Below are 17,251 nucleotides of genomic sequence, written 5' to 3' on the forward strand. Positions count from 1 at the left end.
CCCCCTAGGCCCAGGCCCGAGCCCCTGCGTTGCGCACTTAGCCCTGCGGGCCACAGGGCAAAATCGCCATAGGCCAAGGTGCATATAGAAAACAAAGGAGCATTAAGCCCAATCTATGTCGTGTTTTCAAGGAAGAAAACGGAAAATGTGTAGTCCAGCTTTTTTGTACCCTGAAGTGTTTTTTGTTTTTTTGTTTTTAATTGCCCGAAGTGATTTCCACAGGTTCTGGAATAACTCTTACAGCTTTTGCCTTGTGCCCTCCTCTTTCGTGTGGGCTTTAAAAAAAAGAAAAGAAAATCAAACCCACATATTAAAAGGGGGCTTTTTATCTGCCATCTAATGGCTTCAGAGCGATAATACACTATTATCTTCTTAAACCAGGAAAAAGGGGGGAGGGGGGATTTTTCAGAAAAAAAAAATTTAAAAAGAAAGTTTTTGTAGCTGTTCAGTTGCCACTAAGAGATTGCACAGTCAAACCGACTCTAAACACACTAGTTTGGATTCCTAAATATTTTCAAGAAAAGAATCTTCTCGTTTGAAACTTTGAAGTAAAGTAAAAACGCATTTACTCCGCATATTTTTTAACAAAAAAAAGTCACATCAGGAAACTTATCTGATTTTTGTGGTAGCTGATGTAGTGTTTTCTTGTATGTGAATAGAATCCTGACATGTAGTGCACATTGATCCATAGCTTTAACTGACCCGGGGCTTTTGCTGCCCAGGGTTTGTTTAATACACTCCATTCTAGGCCAAATCAGGACAAAAAGAAAAGATCCGAATCTAGGTATTTTATAATCTGCTTTTTAACCTCTAACCGCAGAGCACGCTGATCAGACCTCATATCTCGGAGGTTTAGGAGACAAGTTAGAACTGTAGCATGTACCCGTTCATTTTGTTTAATTTATGGTGTCTCCCTCTGTGTTCGTGCGTCCACGCATGTGCGAGCATTGAAAGACAGGAAAGAGTAGGTTGGCAAGGTCGCAGCAGGCAGTCCTGGGGCACAACGGCCCCCGCCCCATCTTTCCTTGGCACAGAAGGCACCTCACCTCACACCCCTCTTCCTGGGCGTCTGACGGACTGAGCCCCCCCGCCACCACCGGGGGGAAGATGCTCCCTGGGCCTGGGCAGGCAGGTCTGTGCGCATGCGCACTCCCTCTTCCCCTTCCCCACCATAAGCACTGATGACCCTGTCGAACTCTTGGGAAGCTTCCTTCCCTCCAGAAGAGAGGACGTGGCAGTCTGGGCCCCACTCCCACCCCTGTAGAGACGGCCCAAACTCACCGAAACGTTGAACGCTCTTCAGTTCCAGACCAGACCATTAGCCCTTCATTCATTTCACCTCTTGGGAAATTCTTTTATGCACAGTTTAGGGCAGTCCAAGTACAAATCAGAAGTCTAACTTGTCTCTGATTCCTCCTGTTGTCTATGTGTATATGCGTGAGAATAGAGGTGGATGAGAGTGTGCGTGCGTGTGTGTGTGTGCAATTTTATACGTCTGTGTATTTTCTTAAGTACCTGTGCACACATAGAGTGCATTACTGCCACCTTTTTCAATAAGCTGTTTTATCAGTTATGGCTTCTACAAGTTTGCTAATTTAGACTCCTTTATTGCCATATCTTTAAACTAACAATAGATGATTTCGGTATATATATTTTTTTTTTTTTGCTTATTTATAGGTGCTGTATTTTATTATCTGATTGTTAGGAAGGGATGAAAGGGGCAAATATTCTTTAGAGGGATAGACTGCCGGCAGTATTGGGTATAATTTACAAGATGTAGTTGTCATACTGTATATTACTGATTGAAAACTTTTGACCGTATTGTGTATCATTGAAACCTTTGTCTTAGGTCAACATCTTTGGATGACATTTTAATGGTGCATTCATTATTTCTTAAGTTTAATTAATATTACTTTTTTGATTTGGGGGGGTGGGAGGGAGTTCTAATTTTAAAGGTATGCTCCCGCTATTACACCTCAGTGTGCTTGTTATTACTTAACTTGTAGGACTTTGACTGTAAGATGTGAAACCACATTTCTTGCATGATGTTTTAGAAATTATGTATTTCATTTACAGTCTTTTTAACCTGCAACTGCAGCACTTAGTTCAAGTTTTCACAAACTTAAGAGTCACTACACTAAAGACAATGCCTTTTCATGAATAAGAAGTTCTCAGAAGGCTCTAGGAGGCTGGGAGGCAAGCCCTTTGTTCCTCTTTGGATGGTTGCATCATTTCTGAACTTGACATCTTGGTTCAGTAGGAAGAGAATCCACCGTGGAGAAGCTTAAGGGGAAGCGGATTAACATCCGCTGGCTGCAGGTGCCCTAAGAGAAGAGCAAGTTCATGCCAGGGACCCTTAGGACAGTGAGAGAGGCAGAGCCACTGATGGTACTGTGGTGTTGTCTCCACAAAACCTCAAGGGAACTTTGTCGTCATATGTGGTGAACCTCTACCAATTTTCATTAGAATGAGAAGCAGGGAATTAACTGTTAGGCTAATGTTTTTGTTTCAAAGGCATGACTGTTACTTACCAAGGTGTTAAATCTGAGGAAATTGGAAAGTCTAGATTTGTCTGTCCTCGTGGCCAAATGGTAACAGTCTTACCACAGCCACTTTGGCTCTTCCCAGCAATTGAGTCATTTTTTGTTTTGTGTTTCTTTACTTTTGAACTGGGTCATTGTTGATTTCCACCCTTATTCTGTCTTTTCTGCCAGACTTACATCTGGGTGCTCGATACAATCAATTGGTTAGATTTTGCTTGCGAACAGATCTGTTTTGTATTTTTTCTTTATTATTTATTTGTTTTTATTGAGATCCTAACCTTATGATCTTTTGTGTTAAGCTAACACTGTAGTACTTCTAAGATCTGCCACTAAATAACAAATCTGTGGAGGGGGAGCAGCCCCCTTCTAATCAGGCCCCTCAGTTTGAGTCTAAGGGTTCATCTTTCATCTTGATAAGCAATATTCAAGTGCCTTGAACAGCGCCCCCTCTGAGTGGTGACTTTCCACTGGCTGGCCATCCAAATAGCAGCTCCACAGGCAGCGGACCCTCTTCCTCTTTAATCTTTGTCAGCTTAAAAAGCTGATTTGTACCTCTCCCCAGGGGAAACGGTTCCATATAAAACACTAACACTTAATTACAATCTCCATTATACCATTTTAAATGGCTTCTTTTTTGTTAATTGGAGGCAGCATTCATAACTGGAGGTTTCTGCCATTACTTAGCTGACTAAGTGGGGGCCCAGCATCAAATCAGTGTTTGCATCTGGCCGCCTGACCCTTGTTTCCCTCCCAAATCCCCCTGTGGTATTTGAGATGTGTGGATTCTGTCTTAGACCCCTGTCTCCTCACTTCCAACCCAACCTGGCTCCCAGGTTACCTCCCTCTGGAACTTTTGGATTAGTCAGGATATCTGATTTGGTTCCACCAGACTTATCTCCTTTAGGAAGGGTTGTACAGCCACTTAACTGAACTCAGTTATTCTAACCAGCCTACCTGAGGAACAGTGTGACATAAGGTGGCATCTGGTCCCATCCTGGGGCAGGTACCCTGGGATGCAGGCTTAGAAGAAATCTCCAAGAAATGCCGAGATCATGACTCACAAGACTACTGGCAAGCATGCTGCTCTGGGAAAGCAAGACAAAAGATGGCAGCTCTCAACCTCCCTAGAACAGCTAGCTCCTTGTGCCTCTGAAGCACAAATACCTGCCTGCCTGGCTTCCTTCCCGTCAGTCTCTGTGTTTTTTCCCTATGTAAAAACCTGTCTGATGTGGATGATCAGCTCTGGTTGGTGGGCCAGGCACATTGCTAATTTAGGAATTAGTGCTTTCCTATGCTCTTGCCATGGCCAGGAGAAACCTTCCCTGACTCCAGCACTCTGTAGATCCACATGACCCATACTCATACCCTGTGTGCCTCCTGGCCAGGGCCAAGTTTGTGGTGCTGCTCATGAACAAACCAAGCAAGGGGTAGGTTGTGTGTGACCTGGAGGAAAAGCTCTGGACCATGTCATGGGCCTGCCTTCACATGGGGACTAAAGTCACCAGTGAGCTCAGTCATGGGCAGGTGCCTTCCCTGCTACAGCTGGACTGGGTGCCTATGTTCCTCTGGAACTCGTGTCCTTTCATGCTGAGATGATCAAGGAGCTCTGGACATTCTATGCAATGGCATTCATTCCTCTGCTTCTACAAAAACAGATCTCCCTGGGACATAGAGGAGCCAGGGAAATCTACACGTGTCCTTCTGGAATTAGCATAAAGTGAAATAGAGTTGGTCACTGACTATAGCTTGAGCGTTTGCCTTAAATGCACTGTGATAGGCGCCTATAGAAATAAGCATCTGCCTTTAGTCATTCCAAGGCCAGCCTCCTGCAAGCCAGTTGTGCAGGGGAAAGAACATGGAGGCCAGGGGTTTATGGTGAGCGTGCTGAGCTCTTAGCTACAGTACTTTAGGCTGGAAATACTCTCACTGCTGGGATGCCCCTGTCCCTTCCTGGATGTTCCCCCTTCACCTTCACGCTCCTCATTTGTCCCCTTCTACCTCACCTGTGGTCTCCACTTGATGTCACCCCCTCAAGACCAAGTGGGCTGGGCATGAAAGAACTTGAAGCATGGCAGACCTAAGCATCTCAGCCTGGTGCTCAGGATTTTTTCCTCTTTAGTGAGCACTGCGTGGCTGAATGGCTGGGCCCTGTAAGGCATATGGCTTTTCCTCTTGGCACTCACCTGTTTCTGAGGTTCCTGCAGCTGTTGCCTTTGCAGGCAGGGGTGATCTCAGGCCTCAGAAGACCTTGTCTTTGCTCTGCCTTTGTATCCTTCACATTCCTGCACAGCTGTTGAGATCCATCTCAGCCATCCCCATTGCCCTGGCTGCCCCAGACAGCCACGTCACATGATCATGCTTCCCCAGGAACTCCATAGCTATCCATGTCTCATGTTTCTGGCACTGGGTTCATGACTTTGGCCTCTGAACTCTCTTTTGCAATCACCAAGTATCTTAAGGACAGGAAAGGACATAGGATTTTTCTCCAGCCTGCCTGCCAGGTCTTGTTTTCTTTCCAAAAGAACTTTCTAGTTTCTGTTTAGTGTCAAAGATAGCCAGCTCCTAGGGCTGCTGGTTGGGGCTGGGTCCACCCACTGGTAGCCAGAGTGTTGTGATGGGAAGTGGAACTATGCTGAGGATTTGTGTCTTCATATACCAGGGCACCTACCCAGAGAAGCTCACATTTGGAAATCCCTGTGATTCTCCTGCTGTGGTTTCACTGGGGCCTTGACATTAAGGAAGCCCAATGACCACCAAGGCAAGGCTCCTGTCCTAGCTGGCTAAGTGGGGAAACCAGAATTCTAACATTGCTCAGCTGCATCTCCCAGTGGGCCGTGGGACAGTGTGGGCCAGCACAACTGCATGTTAAGAGAATGGTCCAGTTTGACAATGTCATTTTCATTCCCGTTAGTTTTGCCTTTTTTATAAATTAAAACTACCAAGAAAAGGGGGAAAACAGGTTTCCAAATAAAATTCCAAAAAGATCCAGTCTATAATTTCTTTGAGATGGGCTGAAAGCCAAGACCCAGGAGGTCAGGATGCAAGAAGAGGAAGAAGCAGTAAACCATCGTAAAATGAGGCCTGGGCCCAAAAGCCCTGGCAGCCTGAATGCCTAATCAGGGAAGTAAAAGGAAAAAATATTTCATCCCAGCTACCCAACTCCCAGGACCTGCCCCCTCTTACCACACTGCGCCCACTGACCTTCCTCTGCCACATCCCCTCCAAAGATCCCATGTCCATGCCATCAGTGGCATCTCGAATTTTCATTTTTGGATGAAGTGACATTTAGCTTTAACAAGACATTTCCAAAGCGCCTGGTCTCCTCCAAAATGCTAACTTTAAAAGTTTGGCATTGTAGGCGAAGAATCCCGAAGAAAAGCTAGTAAGAGAAAGACATTAGGCTATGCATAAATGTGCACTTCCCCTCCCCTGTTATTTGACTTTTTAAATGTCTTTAAGTATGGATCATTTTCATTTCTTCATAATGTTAAGGAGTCTGTAGTCTACGTTACTGTAATCGCTGTAGTGTTTGGGCTTTAATTTCTACCACAAAATATGCTATATGCTATGTATCAAGCTTTCTGTGATCAGAAAGGAAAGGTGCCTTAAATCCCAATGTCATGGCTCTATCCCTATGGAAAATAATCAGAAGCACAGTGTATGGAAGCATTGGGACTTCCTTTAGCAAAACAATACACCACAAAGCAAGACGCATTGAGGTGGCAAGGGGCTGTTTTTGTTTTATAATTCCTTTCCCCCCTCCCTTATTTCTTTTGTTGTCTTTTGTGGGGGTTTTTTTTGGGGGGGTGTAGTTTGCTTTAAACAGAAAGCACTTAAATAGATGACTATGTGTAAAAGCTCTGTGCAATAGAAATAATGTTTGTTCATTTTTGAAAGATAGCACATTGCACACCAAATGAACTCAAAGTAAGCTTTAGACCAGGATGATTCAGGTTGTGGCTGAGTTAATGTTCACTATGTAGCTCTGTGCGTTCATGAACCGAAGAGGAAACAGGCTGCCAGCCCCTGCAGTGACCCAGCTGCCCCTGCTGAGCTGAGCCTGCAGGGCCCATGGGATCCGGTTGGTCGGATCTGCCAGCCTGGTTGCAGCAGGGTGGGGGTGCCTGTGATTCAGCAGCTGAGAGCTTTCCCGAGTGTCTTGAGACCACAGCCATCCCTTCCAGCACTTAACCTTTTCTTGTTGAGATGGACTGACTGCTACTGACCCGCCAGCGTGCATGAGGATGGTTATAAAAGGATGTTTCCTTGAGAAAGAAAAAAATGTATATCTGTCTATCCTCTTCTATTTATTACTAGGTTAATCATTTACATATCAGGAGTGTGTTGTTTTATGTTGTTGTCATTATGAATGCTTTTTGCTGTCACTCCAGTGGTTACTGTCCTCTGCTCCTCCCTCCCCAGAGAAGCTAAGAGCCTGGGGCTTTGCTTGGGGGAGGGGTTCTCCAGCAGAGTCAGACACCTTTCTCCTGAGTAGCCACTCAAAAACTGGTGGTCTTAACTGTTTAAATGAGAGTAGGTGAAGGAAACGCTACCACAGTCAGGAAGTGCCGAGGGGCAAATCACTCTCGAGAAAACTTAGGAAAACCAAGTTCAGTTCCCCAAAGCCTCCTAGAGCCTCTGTTAAGACTTCTGGGTTCATGAAAGTTCAGTGAGCCCTGGTCAGAGAAGGTACAGTGGCCCAGCTGAGACCATCCCTTCTGAGCAGGACAGCAGTTTCTTCCAAGGCCCGCATGGGTTAATGTATTAGTTGGTTTCTCTTGTCCTTGTCCTGGCACACAAAGTTGGGCAAAAGCATCCTGAGAAGTGACAGGTGTTTCTTAGCACCAGCAGTGGCTGGAAAGCTCAGCCTGGGAAGTCATGGGCAGGAGCCCCTTCCCCTCCATTGTGGGGACAACCAGAGGAATCCTGGATGGGTGTGGAGAAAGAACTTTTTGTAGTTGAAGCACAGCCATCAAGACCAGTTGCTTGATCACACCCAGTTGCTTGCTCCCCAGGTGGGGCGGGGGCTGCCCACCCCAGACCCACCTGGCAGAGCATTTCCTCCCTTCTGTGACTTGTCCCCTTCTCTGACATCTTTGGGGTCCCAGTTTTGTACCTGTCTGTGAGAGAAAAAGCCCTCCAACGAAGTGATTGCCCCATCTCCCCAAAGGGTTTTCATTTTTTTTTCTAATTAGTCTGCATTTCTCTTTCTCCCTCTCTCCCCACCCCCATTTTCTGCCTTTTAACGGGCATCTCATGTCCCCATCCTCCACAACCCTTCAGAAAATGCTGTGCATTTTGGAGACATGAGAATTCATTCAAAATTCTTAAAGCATTTGAGACTAGCTTGTTATAAAAGTGGGAAAGAAGATAAGATGGTTTTCCCCAGTCCCTTCCCATGGAGTAAGAGACCTAGCCCTTTGCATTTGTGCAATAACTACTTGCGGTGAGAGCGGGTAGCGCCACGCTCCTGTCCAGACTACTAACCCAGCACAAGACTCGCGTCACCGAGCGGTGACCTCGGCAGACGGCCCTTCATAAGCTCAGCTCCCAGTGCTTGGCGGTGTCTTACATTTTAGCAGTATTTTATATTTTCTGTAACGCACTAAGTTTTAGATGTTTTCTAGAGCTCATTTGTTAATATGATCACAGATTTTTTTTCCCCTTAATCCTCACAAAGACCCAATTGACCAAAAAAGAAGAGAGAGGAAAAAAAGGCGTCATTTTTGTACAAATAGCTTTGAGAAGCCTCTGTCGCTGTGACTCATCTCTGATAACATTTTAGTTCTTGCTACTTGTTTTCCACATTCAGAGTCAAAGTTGATCTGGCTGGCGTGGGGGTGGGGGAGGCACCCGTCGGCCCCTCAGCGTCGTCCCTTCTGTCTTTGGTTAGCCATACAATGTTTGTTCTCAGCACTGTACAACGGTCCCTATATGATATGGAGAAGCAATATCACTGAAACTCACACCATGTATTATTATTATTCACTAGCACCCTAGGTGTGATAATTGAAGTAAATATCTTTTATACAAACACAACAATGTGTGGGTTGTTTTTATTTGAAGTGCTCTGGCCTGAGGAGAAGCAGCAAACACTTTAATTTGGGTCCCAAGGGTACCTCGAGAATGTCTGTGTCCCCCCACACCTTCTGGTTTGTCCCCTGGTGCGTGGCTTCTGGACAAGCATTGGCAGAAACATGGATGTGGAGTGTGGACACTGACTGGCCTTTGGTCTCTGTCCTTGGAAGCACTCCCTAAGGGCCTGCCTTCCTGCCTGCTGTTGTCACCCTGACTGTCCATGTGCCCTTGAACTTGTACATTTCCCCTTGCTGGCATCTGCTTCCTTGTCTGTCGAATAGAGACACTATTACCTGTCCTTTGGTGTGTTGTGAGGACCAGGAACGGTGGCCCATGTTGCTGACTGCAGTACTGGGATGATGGTAGCAGCCCAAAAACTGGGGCTTGTAGGACCTGTACAAAACTTGTCACACCTGGTCAGTGACCCAGCCTCACCTGCACTGGGATGTCTCGGTTTGTCCCTGGCTGCTGATATGAAGAAAGTCACGCCAAGGGTGCCAACTAACACGGGCGAGTGAATGGGAAGAGGAGGGGATGGTGGCTGCGGGTTCCCGGCGTGATGGGTATCCTGAGACGGGCCCTCTTTCTGGCTGGTGCTGGAGGTGAGAGGTGCCAAAGCCTTGCAGAGTGAGGCTGTGGCACATGTGTGTGGCTCTGGATGGTTCTTGTGATGTACTGGGTGAGAAAAGAATCACCATCCTTATGGTGTGCAGCTATGTGGTGGGTTACTTTGTTGTGTGTTAACATGCCGATTTTTAGAATATGAAGCTCCTGTGTGATACGTAATTGTGAGCCCTCTCCAAATGAAACCAATTCAGAGTCACTGGCTGAGATGGAGGCAACCAACTACTCAGCAATGTGTGGGTATTGCTAGTGCTGCCTCCCAATGTCAGCCCCTCCCATGGGAGAAACTAGCAGGAAATCAGAGCTGGCAGAGAAAGGGAACAAAGTTGTGTCTGCCACTGGATGACGCCCTCCTCCAGGCCAATTGTTCGACCTCCCAGGCCTGTGAGGTTGCTTTGGTGCTCCGGAGGAGCCGTGGTTGCAGATAAGCAGGTGGCTGTGTGGCAGTGTGGCGTACTGGAGCCCAGGAGCTATGTGCACAGATCCCGTGCACTTGGGCTCACCAGGATCTCCAGTGGCCACCTCAGACTGTGGCTCCTTTTCCATAGATCTGGTACCTCAGCTTGGGGAGCATGCAGCCTGCTGGTCCCCATTTCCACTTGCCCCTGGTTCCCCCAAAGTGGCAGAGGCCTGGACCTTGGCTTACCGAGCCACTCTAGGAGGTTGGACGGCTCTGGAAACCACTGGGACATTGGTGGGGATCCAGCCTGAACGTTGTTGATTCTGGTCTGCCCACCCAGCATGGAGCAGTTTGCTGTAACGAGTGGGAGACACAGCCTGCACTGGCCTTGGGCAGGCATCACTGAATTCCTGCCTTTTCCATAAAGGTCAGACACTCAGACTGTCAACTAGAAGGGCCTTGTATCCTTCCTGAAGTTATGAACACTGGGCATGGTAGTGCACAGCTGTAATCCCAACGTTCTGGGAGGCTGAGTCAGGAGGATCACAAATTCAAGCCCAACCTGAGTAATTTAGCAACCTAGTGAGATCCTGTCATAAAAATTTTTTTTTAACTTTAAAAGGGCTGGGGGATGTAGCTCAGTGTGAAAGCCCTGGGTTCAGTCCCCAGTACCAGAAAAACAAACAAATAAAAAAATGTACAGACAAGTCATAGCAGAGCTGCTCTCTTGGGAGCAGTGAAGGATGCCTCAGGGAATGAGGTTTGAAGACCCCATCCATGTGGTCACAAGGTGCACTGTGAAACCTCAGTGGTCTCTCTTTTTTTTTAGTTTAATTTAATTTTATTTTCTCTTAAATTCTTTCATATGATAAATGCACATGAATTTTTTTTTTTTTTTTGGTACCCTGGATTGAACTTAGGACCTTGTGCTCCCAAGGCAGGTGTGGTACCACTGAGCTAAATCCCCGGCCCCCTCAGTGGTCTCTTACCAGCTGGCAACCTGGGACAAGTCTCAGATGACATGACATCTTTCCCATAATAGTGGAGGAATGTGCCTTCCTGTCACTGCCATCTCCATCTGTGTAACAGGGACTGTATGAATGCCAAGCCAGTGCTGCAATTTGGCTCCGTGGGCGAGGGCACAAGGCCCTGGGTTTAATCCCCAGCAAAGGAAAATGAAACCAAGGTCTTAGGGCTCTGAGGAGGATTGAGTGACACACCTAGGAACTGCTTGTGGCGTCTGCTTGCTTACAGTTGTTGATAAGTGTCCTTTCGTTGTCTTCTGGTTGCTAGAGCAGTTCCCTCGGGTGAGGGTTTTTTCTACTTTGTGCCAGGGCAGGAAGAGTCCCTAGATCCTTCTAGAATCTGTCCTGCTCCAAATCGGACACTCCTCGGGATACCCAGAGAACCAGTGCCGCCAGGCCTGTCGTGGCCACCATCTGGTGGGCGCTCAGTTTGAGTGGCGTAGTTCTCCACAGAACTGCATGCTGGAAACAGGCAGTGTGGCGGGGAAGGAGGGTGAGACTTCCTCGCACCGACTCCACTGTGTGGCTGATTACACAGGTGGAACTGGGTGAGGTGGTAAACACCGTTATCCCAGCCTTCCGGGAGGCTGAGGCAGGAAGATCAAGTTTAAACTGAGCCTGGGCAACTTAGCAACTAATGAGATCCTTCCTCAAATAAAAAATAAAAAGGCAAGGGATGTAGCTCAGTATGAAGTCCCTCAGTTCAATCCCCAATACTGGAAAAAAGTAAAGAAAAGAACAAAGTTGGATCTGGAGGGCAGCTATGCTGGGCGAGGTTGTGCCCTATGTGTGGTATCTAGGACTCTGTGTATTTGAGCATCCGCAGCCAGCCTTGTGGGGAGGGGACCAGCTGGGGAGGTGTGTACTCACTGGCAGGGGTACAGTGGGCTCTCGTGCTGGCAGATCTGAGGTCTGGTCTGGACTGGACTAAGTTGGACTAAGTACTTACCAGATGATAGTGTACCCAGCTGGCCCTGCCAGGCTCTGGGTGCCTTTGCCTGGCCAGCTCTGCCCCCACTCCAGGGACCCTGAAGTCCTGGGAACCCCATGTGTTCCAGCCAGAGGAAACAGTTGTGCCCTGCTGGGTAGAATCTGCTCCACCCTGTGCCGCTGCCCCACACGCTGCAGGGACAAACCAGGAGCTCACCTCCCAGTGGGAGGGGACAGACAGAAGACAATAAATCAGTGAGGCTCGGGTGGCTTAGAAGATGATTTGTGTTGTGGAAGAAAAATAAGACAAGAAGATCAGGAATAGCAGGTGAAGTGTAAAGCTTCGAATAGAAGTCAGGGTGGGCCACATAAGAACCTAGCACGGACATGGTCTCAGCAGAGGTGAAGGGACAGGCTGCACAGTGCCAAGGGAAGGCGCTTCTCAGCATTGCAAAGGTCCTGTGGCGCAAGCATGTCTGGAAGCGAGCATGGCTGCAGCAGGTGACCAAGGGGAAGAGAGGGTGGTGACAGATGACAGAGATGAGGGAAAGGCAGAGCATGTGTGGCCCTATGGGCCCTGCAGGGCTTTGGCTTTTTCCCTGTGCCAGGGAGCCATTGGGGGGCTTCGCTGAGAGCATCTTCCTGCACTTTGTCCAAGCGTCTCTCTACCCGCTGCTCTGGGACTAGACTGTGGGTAGAAGGGAGGCCACCAAGAATCTGTTGCTATCTCTGAGACGAGGTGGCTGTGACAGGGACCAGGTGGTGGCCGTGGTGAAAAAGGACAGGATTTTGGACCTGTTTGGAAGGTGGAGCCAAAAGTAGGATTTAGGGCGGTTTTGACATATGGAAGAAGGGCCAGAGAACCGCAGGTGACTCCCAGGCTTTGTTCCGAGCCACTGGTGATAGCCTGGCCAGGGCCTCTGGAGAGCAGGTTTCTCGGACGAGACTGACTCCGGCAGGAGGGCTTCAGGCTTCAATTCAGATGTACTAAGGTTGAGATGCCAGGTAGCCAGACAGGGGAAGAAGAGGACAAGGAGAGGCATGGGTGGGAGATACACAGTGGGGCAGCGCTGGCTTGTAGAAGTCTTCCAGGTGGCCAGGCCGGCAAGTGTGAACACCATGCTTCTATGCCAGGGCAAAGGAGGGGCCAGAGCTGCTGGCGAGAGGGGAGATTGGCTGGGAACGCCTCACAAAGGGGCGTGGCAGGCCCCCAAGGGGAGGGGTGGCACAGGCATCTCCACTCACCATGGGCATCAGGCAGGCCCACCACCCCTGCCCAGCCTGCAGGTGACTGATTTAATATGACAGGGTCCCCTCCTTCAGGAAAGCCAGGGGCACAGCACCCCAGGCCTTGCCACCTTTCATCCCTGTCACCCTTGTGCCTTGACTTGAAGTGGTGGGGCCTTGACCTTGGCATTGCTCTGATTTCTTTCTCCCCTCCATGCAGTGAACCCTCTAGGAAGCCTTTCCAGAGTCTCCCAGAAGGGGACTCCCTCACCTGTCTGTCAGAGGCAGGGCCAGCCCTGTCCCCTCTCCCTAGTCCAGGCCATCCCCATCCCGCCACCGTGCTTCCTGCTTCTCGAGACCCTGCCCCTTGGCAGGACCTGGCAGTGCACACCTGTGGTCCTTGTGCTCTGAGAGGTGAAGGCAAGAAAACGGCAAGTTCCAACCCAGCCTGGGCAACTTAATGAAACCCTGTCTCAAAATAAGGAATACAGGACTGGGATGCAGCTCAGTGGTAGGGCACTGTGAGTTTCACTGCCCAGTGCCGAGAAGGGAAAAAAAAAAAGACTGTGTTCCCTTACAGATCATTCACAACCACCAGGCCCCACCCACTGCCTGTCAGAGGGGCACCCAGACCCCAAGACTGCTGCTGCACCGCACTCCCCACCCCCTGGCCTCTCTGGCAGTGGCCTGCTGCAGCCAAACATGCCTGAGTCCTCAGGGCTCACCCAGGGTCTGACTGTACTCACTACTAACTCCCCCGGCTCCCCGAATCCAGCCCTGCACTGTGCCCCAGTGTCTGGGAGCGTTGGCTGCCACAGGCCCTACAGGCCATCACCAAGATGGGTGGAACTGCCTAGGGGTGAGGCGCTGCTCTCCAGCCCTTGCACATGCTCAGAATGTCACCTGTGTGCACAGGCAGGGACTGTGCTATTGTCCACAGCAGGCCTGGGTGCTTCCTGGGAGGCCAAGCTGGGCTGCCACAGGCTGGCAGGTGTGAGAAGCAAGCTGACTGCACGCACCAGCCTTCCCTCTGCAGGGCAGCAGTCACCCTCTGTGGGCTCCCCATATCCAGCTCTATCCCTCTGTCCTCTTCCCCTGGACGAGGCTCTGCCTCCCCACTCACAGGATCACCCCTGCTTGGGCCTGCTCCTGCAGACACCCGGTGCCAGTAACTGACTAGTCCCTCCCTTAGCCCAGGCCCTTCACTTCCATCAGTGCTGCCCAAGGCCCTGTTAGCTCTCTGCTTGTTCCCACTCCCCACATCTCACCATGATTCCTGTCTGCCTGGGACAGCAGGGCGTCCCAGCCAGTGGGTCATGCATTGTGATCTTTGGCCACCAGGAGACAGAGCAGTAAGGCTGAGCTGTCCCCAGCCTACACACTGTGCCATCAGGACAGCAGGTCTACACGCTGTCCAGCAAGGGGACACCTAGGCCACTTCCCAGCACCATGCACAGCCTGGAGCCTTTGGGCATTTCTGAGGCCACAGTGCCCCCTAGTGGCCATGAAGCCCTCCCCAAAAGACAAGGTCCTGAGTCTGTCTCAGACATCCTCAGTGACCCTGTCAGTTCACCCTCGCTAAGGGTTCTTGTCACCATTTTACAAAGAAGGGTCAGAGAGGGTGGTCTGGCTACCCAGAGTTACACATTAGTGAAAGTAGAGCCAGATCCCCAGTCTGGCCACCAGGCAGCTGAGCCCTCCCTGCCTGTGGCTACTGACAGCACCAAGGGCCCAGCCTTGATGAGCTTCCCACTATGTCCACTTTGCTGCAGGACAAGAAAGTCCAGACAGCCTGGTTTTGTTTTTGTCTAGATGCTAAGATGGGCCCTGGCTCCTAGACAGGGGAGAGAGGGACAGGGCTGTGGGTCAGGGGACCTCAGTGTCTTGTCATCTCTGCCACTGTATCTGGTGCCTGTTGCAGGTGCAGATCCCCTCCCTCCACACCCCCACTGCACCTCCCCTGCCTTCCTTGGCCCCTGCTACCCCCAAGAACCCCCTGGTCATTATCTCAGAGCATAAGCCCCGGGAAAGAAGGGCCCCTCAGAGTTACCCAGACAGTCCTGGCAGAGCCAGGGTGCTCCTGTTTCTCCTGAATCCCTGACCTGGGCTCCTTCCTCTCCCTGGAAATTTCAGGAGCAGAGGGTATTTGGCCCCAACGACCTCACTGCACAGAACTCAGTGGCCTTTTAGGTACCCCTGCTCCGGAAGGGGCTGGAGCGCACCAAGGGTCCCCCCAGGCTCCTCTGACAGCCACCTCTCCTTCTGGCCACAGGGCGCTGTGCGGAGCTGCAGGTCCATGTCACCGAGGCCATGGCCATGACCGCTGAGCAGAGGGAGCTGATCGCCCGCCTGGAGCAGGACCTCAGCACCATCCAGTCCATCCAGCGGCCAGACGCAGAGGTGAGCCCTGCTGCTCCCCCTCCTCCACCCCGTCCTTGAGTCCCGGTGCAGTGGCGGCAGGCAGCCCCTCCCCAAGCCCAGCGGGGCTGCCCCCCATCCTCTGCTTTCCCTGTTCACCCCATGGTCACCCTCTCCCAGCTGGAGACACCAGACCCCAGGGCTCCCCAGGTGTCACAGTGTGCCCTATGCCCAGATGCGAGTATGTCCCCTGCCCTGAGGCCCTGGGCAGAACACAGCCAGGATCACAACCTGGATCTCAAGGAGAAGCCCCAAGACCAGAGAGGCCCAAGCCCATTAGAGGTGCTGCTGGCCTCACCTCCATGGTCACTGAGGCCCAGCCTTCCCTGCACTGGCAGCCCTGATGCGGGCTCCTCCTGCAGCCAGGCCTACAGCCTGCTCCCTGTCCAACCTGAAAGGTGACTCAGTGCCCACCCATGATGGCACTGCCCCTCCTCCTCTCACCTGCAGGGCGCCGCTGAGAAAATCCCGGAGCCCATCAAGGAGGCCACAGCCCTGTTCTACGGTGAGCAGGGCCAGCCACCTCCACCCAGGGGCAGACCTGGAAGAACATGCCCCTCCCACAAAGGACAGAGCCCCACCCCAGCAGTGTAGTGGCAGCCCCAAATGCACGGGGCCACCCCGCCAACACCCCCGAAATGACCAGAGCTGCATGGCATTGGAGGAGAGGCGGCCTCTGTGGGTCCTGAGGCTGGAACCCAAGGCCACTAGTCCAGGATACTAGAGGGAGCTTCCCCGGTTCCCTCAGGGTCCCTTTGCTTCACCAAGGGCCAGGGCCCTCGGGGCCTCATGGGTACAGGGAACCTCACATCCAAGTGCAGAGCAATGGGAAGCAGAGCTCTGGGGCACCCCGGCCCTTATTCTGAGCTCTCAGCCCTCCCCGCTTGCCCCTTCCACTTTGCCAACCTGCTCAGCACCAGGCGGGCAGCCTCCGCTGTGGTTTCTGCCCAACAGCCTGGGCCAGAAAACCCTCAAAGCTGGGCCACATTGCCCAAAGCTCCCCAGGGGACTCTTTCTGCCCTGTCATCCCGAGCCACCCTTTGATATCTCCTAGGACCCGTGGCAGCAGCCAGTGGCTCCCTCCCTGAGGGCCAGGTCGATTCACTGCTCTCCATCATCTCCAGCCAGCGGGAGCGCTTCCGTGCCCGGAACCAGGAGCTAGAGGCTGTGAGTGACGTCCCTCTTTCCCTCTGTCCCCTACGTGCCTCACACCTGAGGACACAGAAGGGAAAGACACAGGTTCAGGAAAGAAAATTATCACAACCTAAACCATTGTGGAATTAGATTTATTCTGAGGTCAGGGAAGGCTTTCTGGAGGACGCTGTGCCACGCTGGCCTTGAAAGAAGCAGGTGCTCATGGACACGGCGCTGGTCACAGGTTGCAGGGAGAAGGCACAAGGCCCAAGACAGAGTTGCAGGTGGAGCCCACCTGCAGGCTGGGCCACTCACGAAGGCTGTATGCAGGGGAGGGGCACTAAGAGTGGAGGGTAAGCCGGGTCACTCAGGTGTCCAGTGTAGGACAGAAGGCCAGCCTGGAGGTAGATGAACCACACAGGGACAGCTAGGAACTGCACAGGTTCAGGAGAGCAAGGAGCCCCAAGAGTGTGCTGCTGCCAGGTGCCCAGCCAGAGCCTTCCAGAGAGCTCATAAGGCAGGGGCCGCCCTCCCAGAAGCCCCGGGAGCCCACAGCTCAGAGCTACATGCTGCCGGAGGTCCTGGGCCTGCATCCCTGGACAGGGCCTGGTGATGCCAGGGCAGCAGGTGAGAGCTGTGGACCCCAAGGAGGAGGGCCTCAGATGGCATGAAAGAAGCAGGCGCATGAGGTGTCCCTGAGGAGGTACAGACCCTGCACAGCAGTGCACAGCACCTGAGTGAGACCGGAAGAGCACCTGGAGGTGGCACCGTCCAGGTCTTGGAGGTTCTGCAGACCCCACCTATCACACTGGGCCGATCCAGGGACCTCACCCCTGACGGTCTCTTTTTTTTTTTTTTTTTTTTTTTTTTTT

At 51.2% G+C, this 17,251-nt stretch overlaps 1 protein-coding gene across 2 annotated transcripts in view; it reads left to right on the plus strand.

Annotated features, from left to right (window-relative positions):
* Cux1 (cut like homeobox 1) overlaps window positions 1–17,251 on the plus strand; it is a 353,130-nt gene that overhangs the window by 329,811 nt on the left and 6,068 nt on the right. For both annotated transcript variants that reach the window (XM_010618936.3, XM_010618935.3), the window contains exons 15-17: window positions 15,100–15,227; window positions 15,696–15,750; window positions 16,300–16,412. In XM_010618936.3, the coding sequence (XP_010617238.1) occupies window positions 15,100–15,227; window positions 15,696–15,750; window positions 16,300–16,412 (296 nt within the window). The remainder of the gene's footprint in view (window positions 1–15,099; window positions 15,228–15,695; window positions 15,751–16,299; window positions 16,413–17,251) is intronic.

The sequence above is a fragment of the Fukomys damarensis genome, unplaced genomic scaffold (assembly GCF_012274545.1).
Source record: "Fukomys damarensis isolate Sample0158 unplaced genomic scaffold, DMR_v1.0_HiC HiC_scaffold_17, whole genome shotgun sequence".
Lineage (NCBI taxonomy): Eukaryota > Metazoa > Chordata > Mammalia > Rodentia > Bathyergidae > Fukomys > Fukomys damarensis.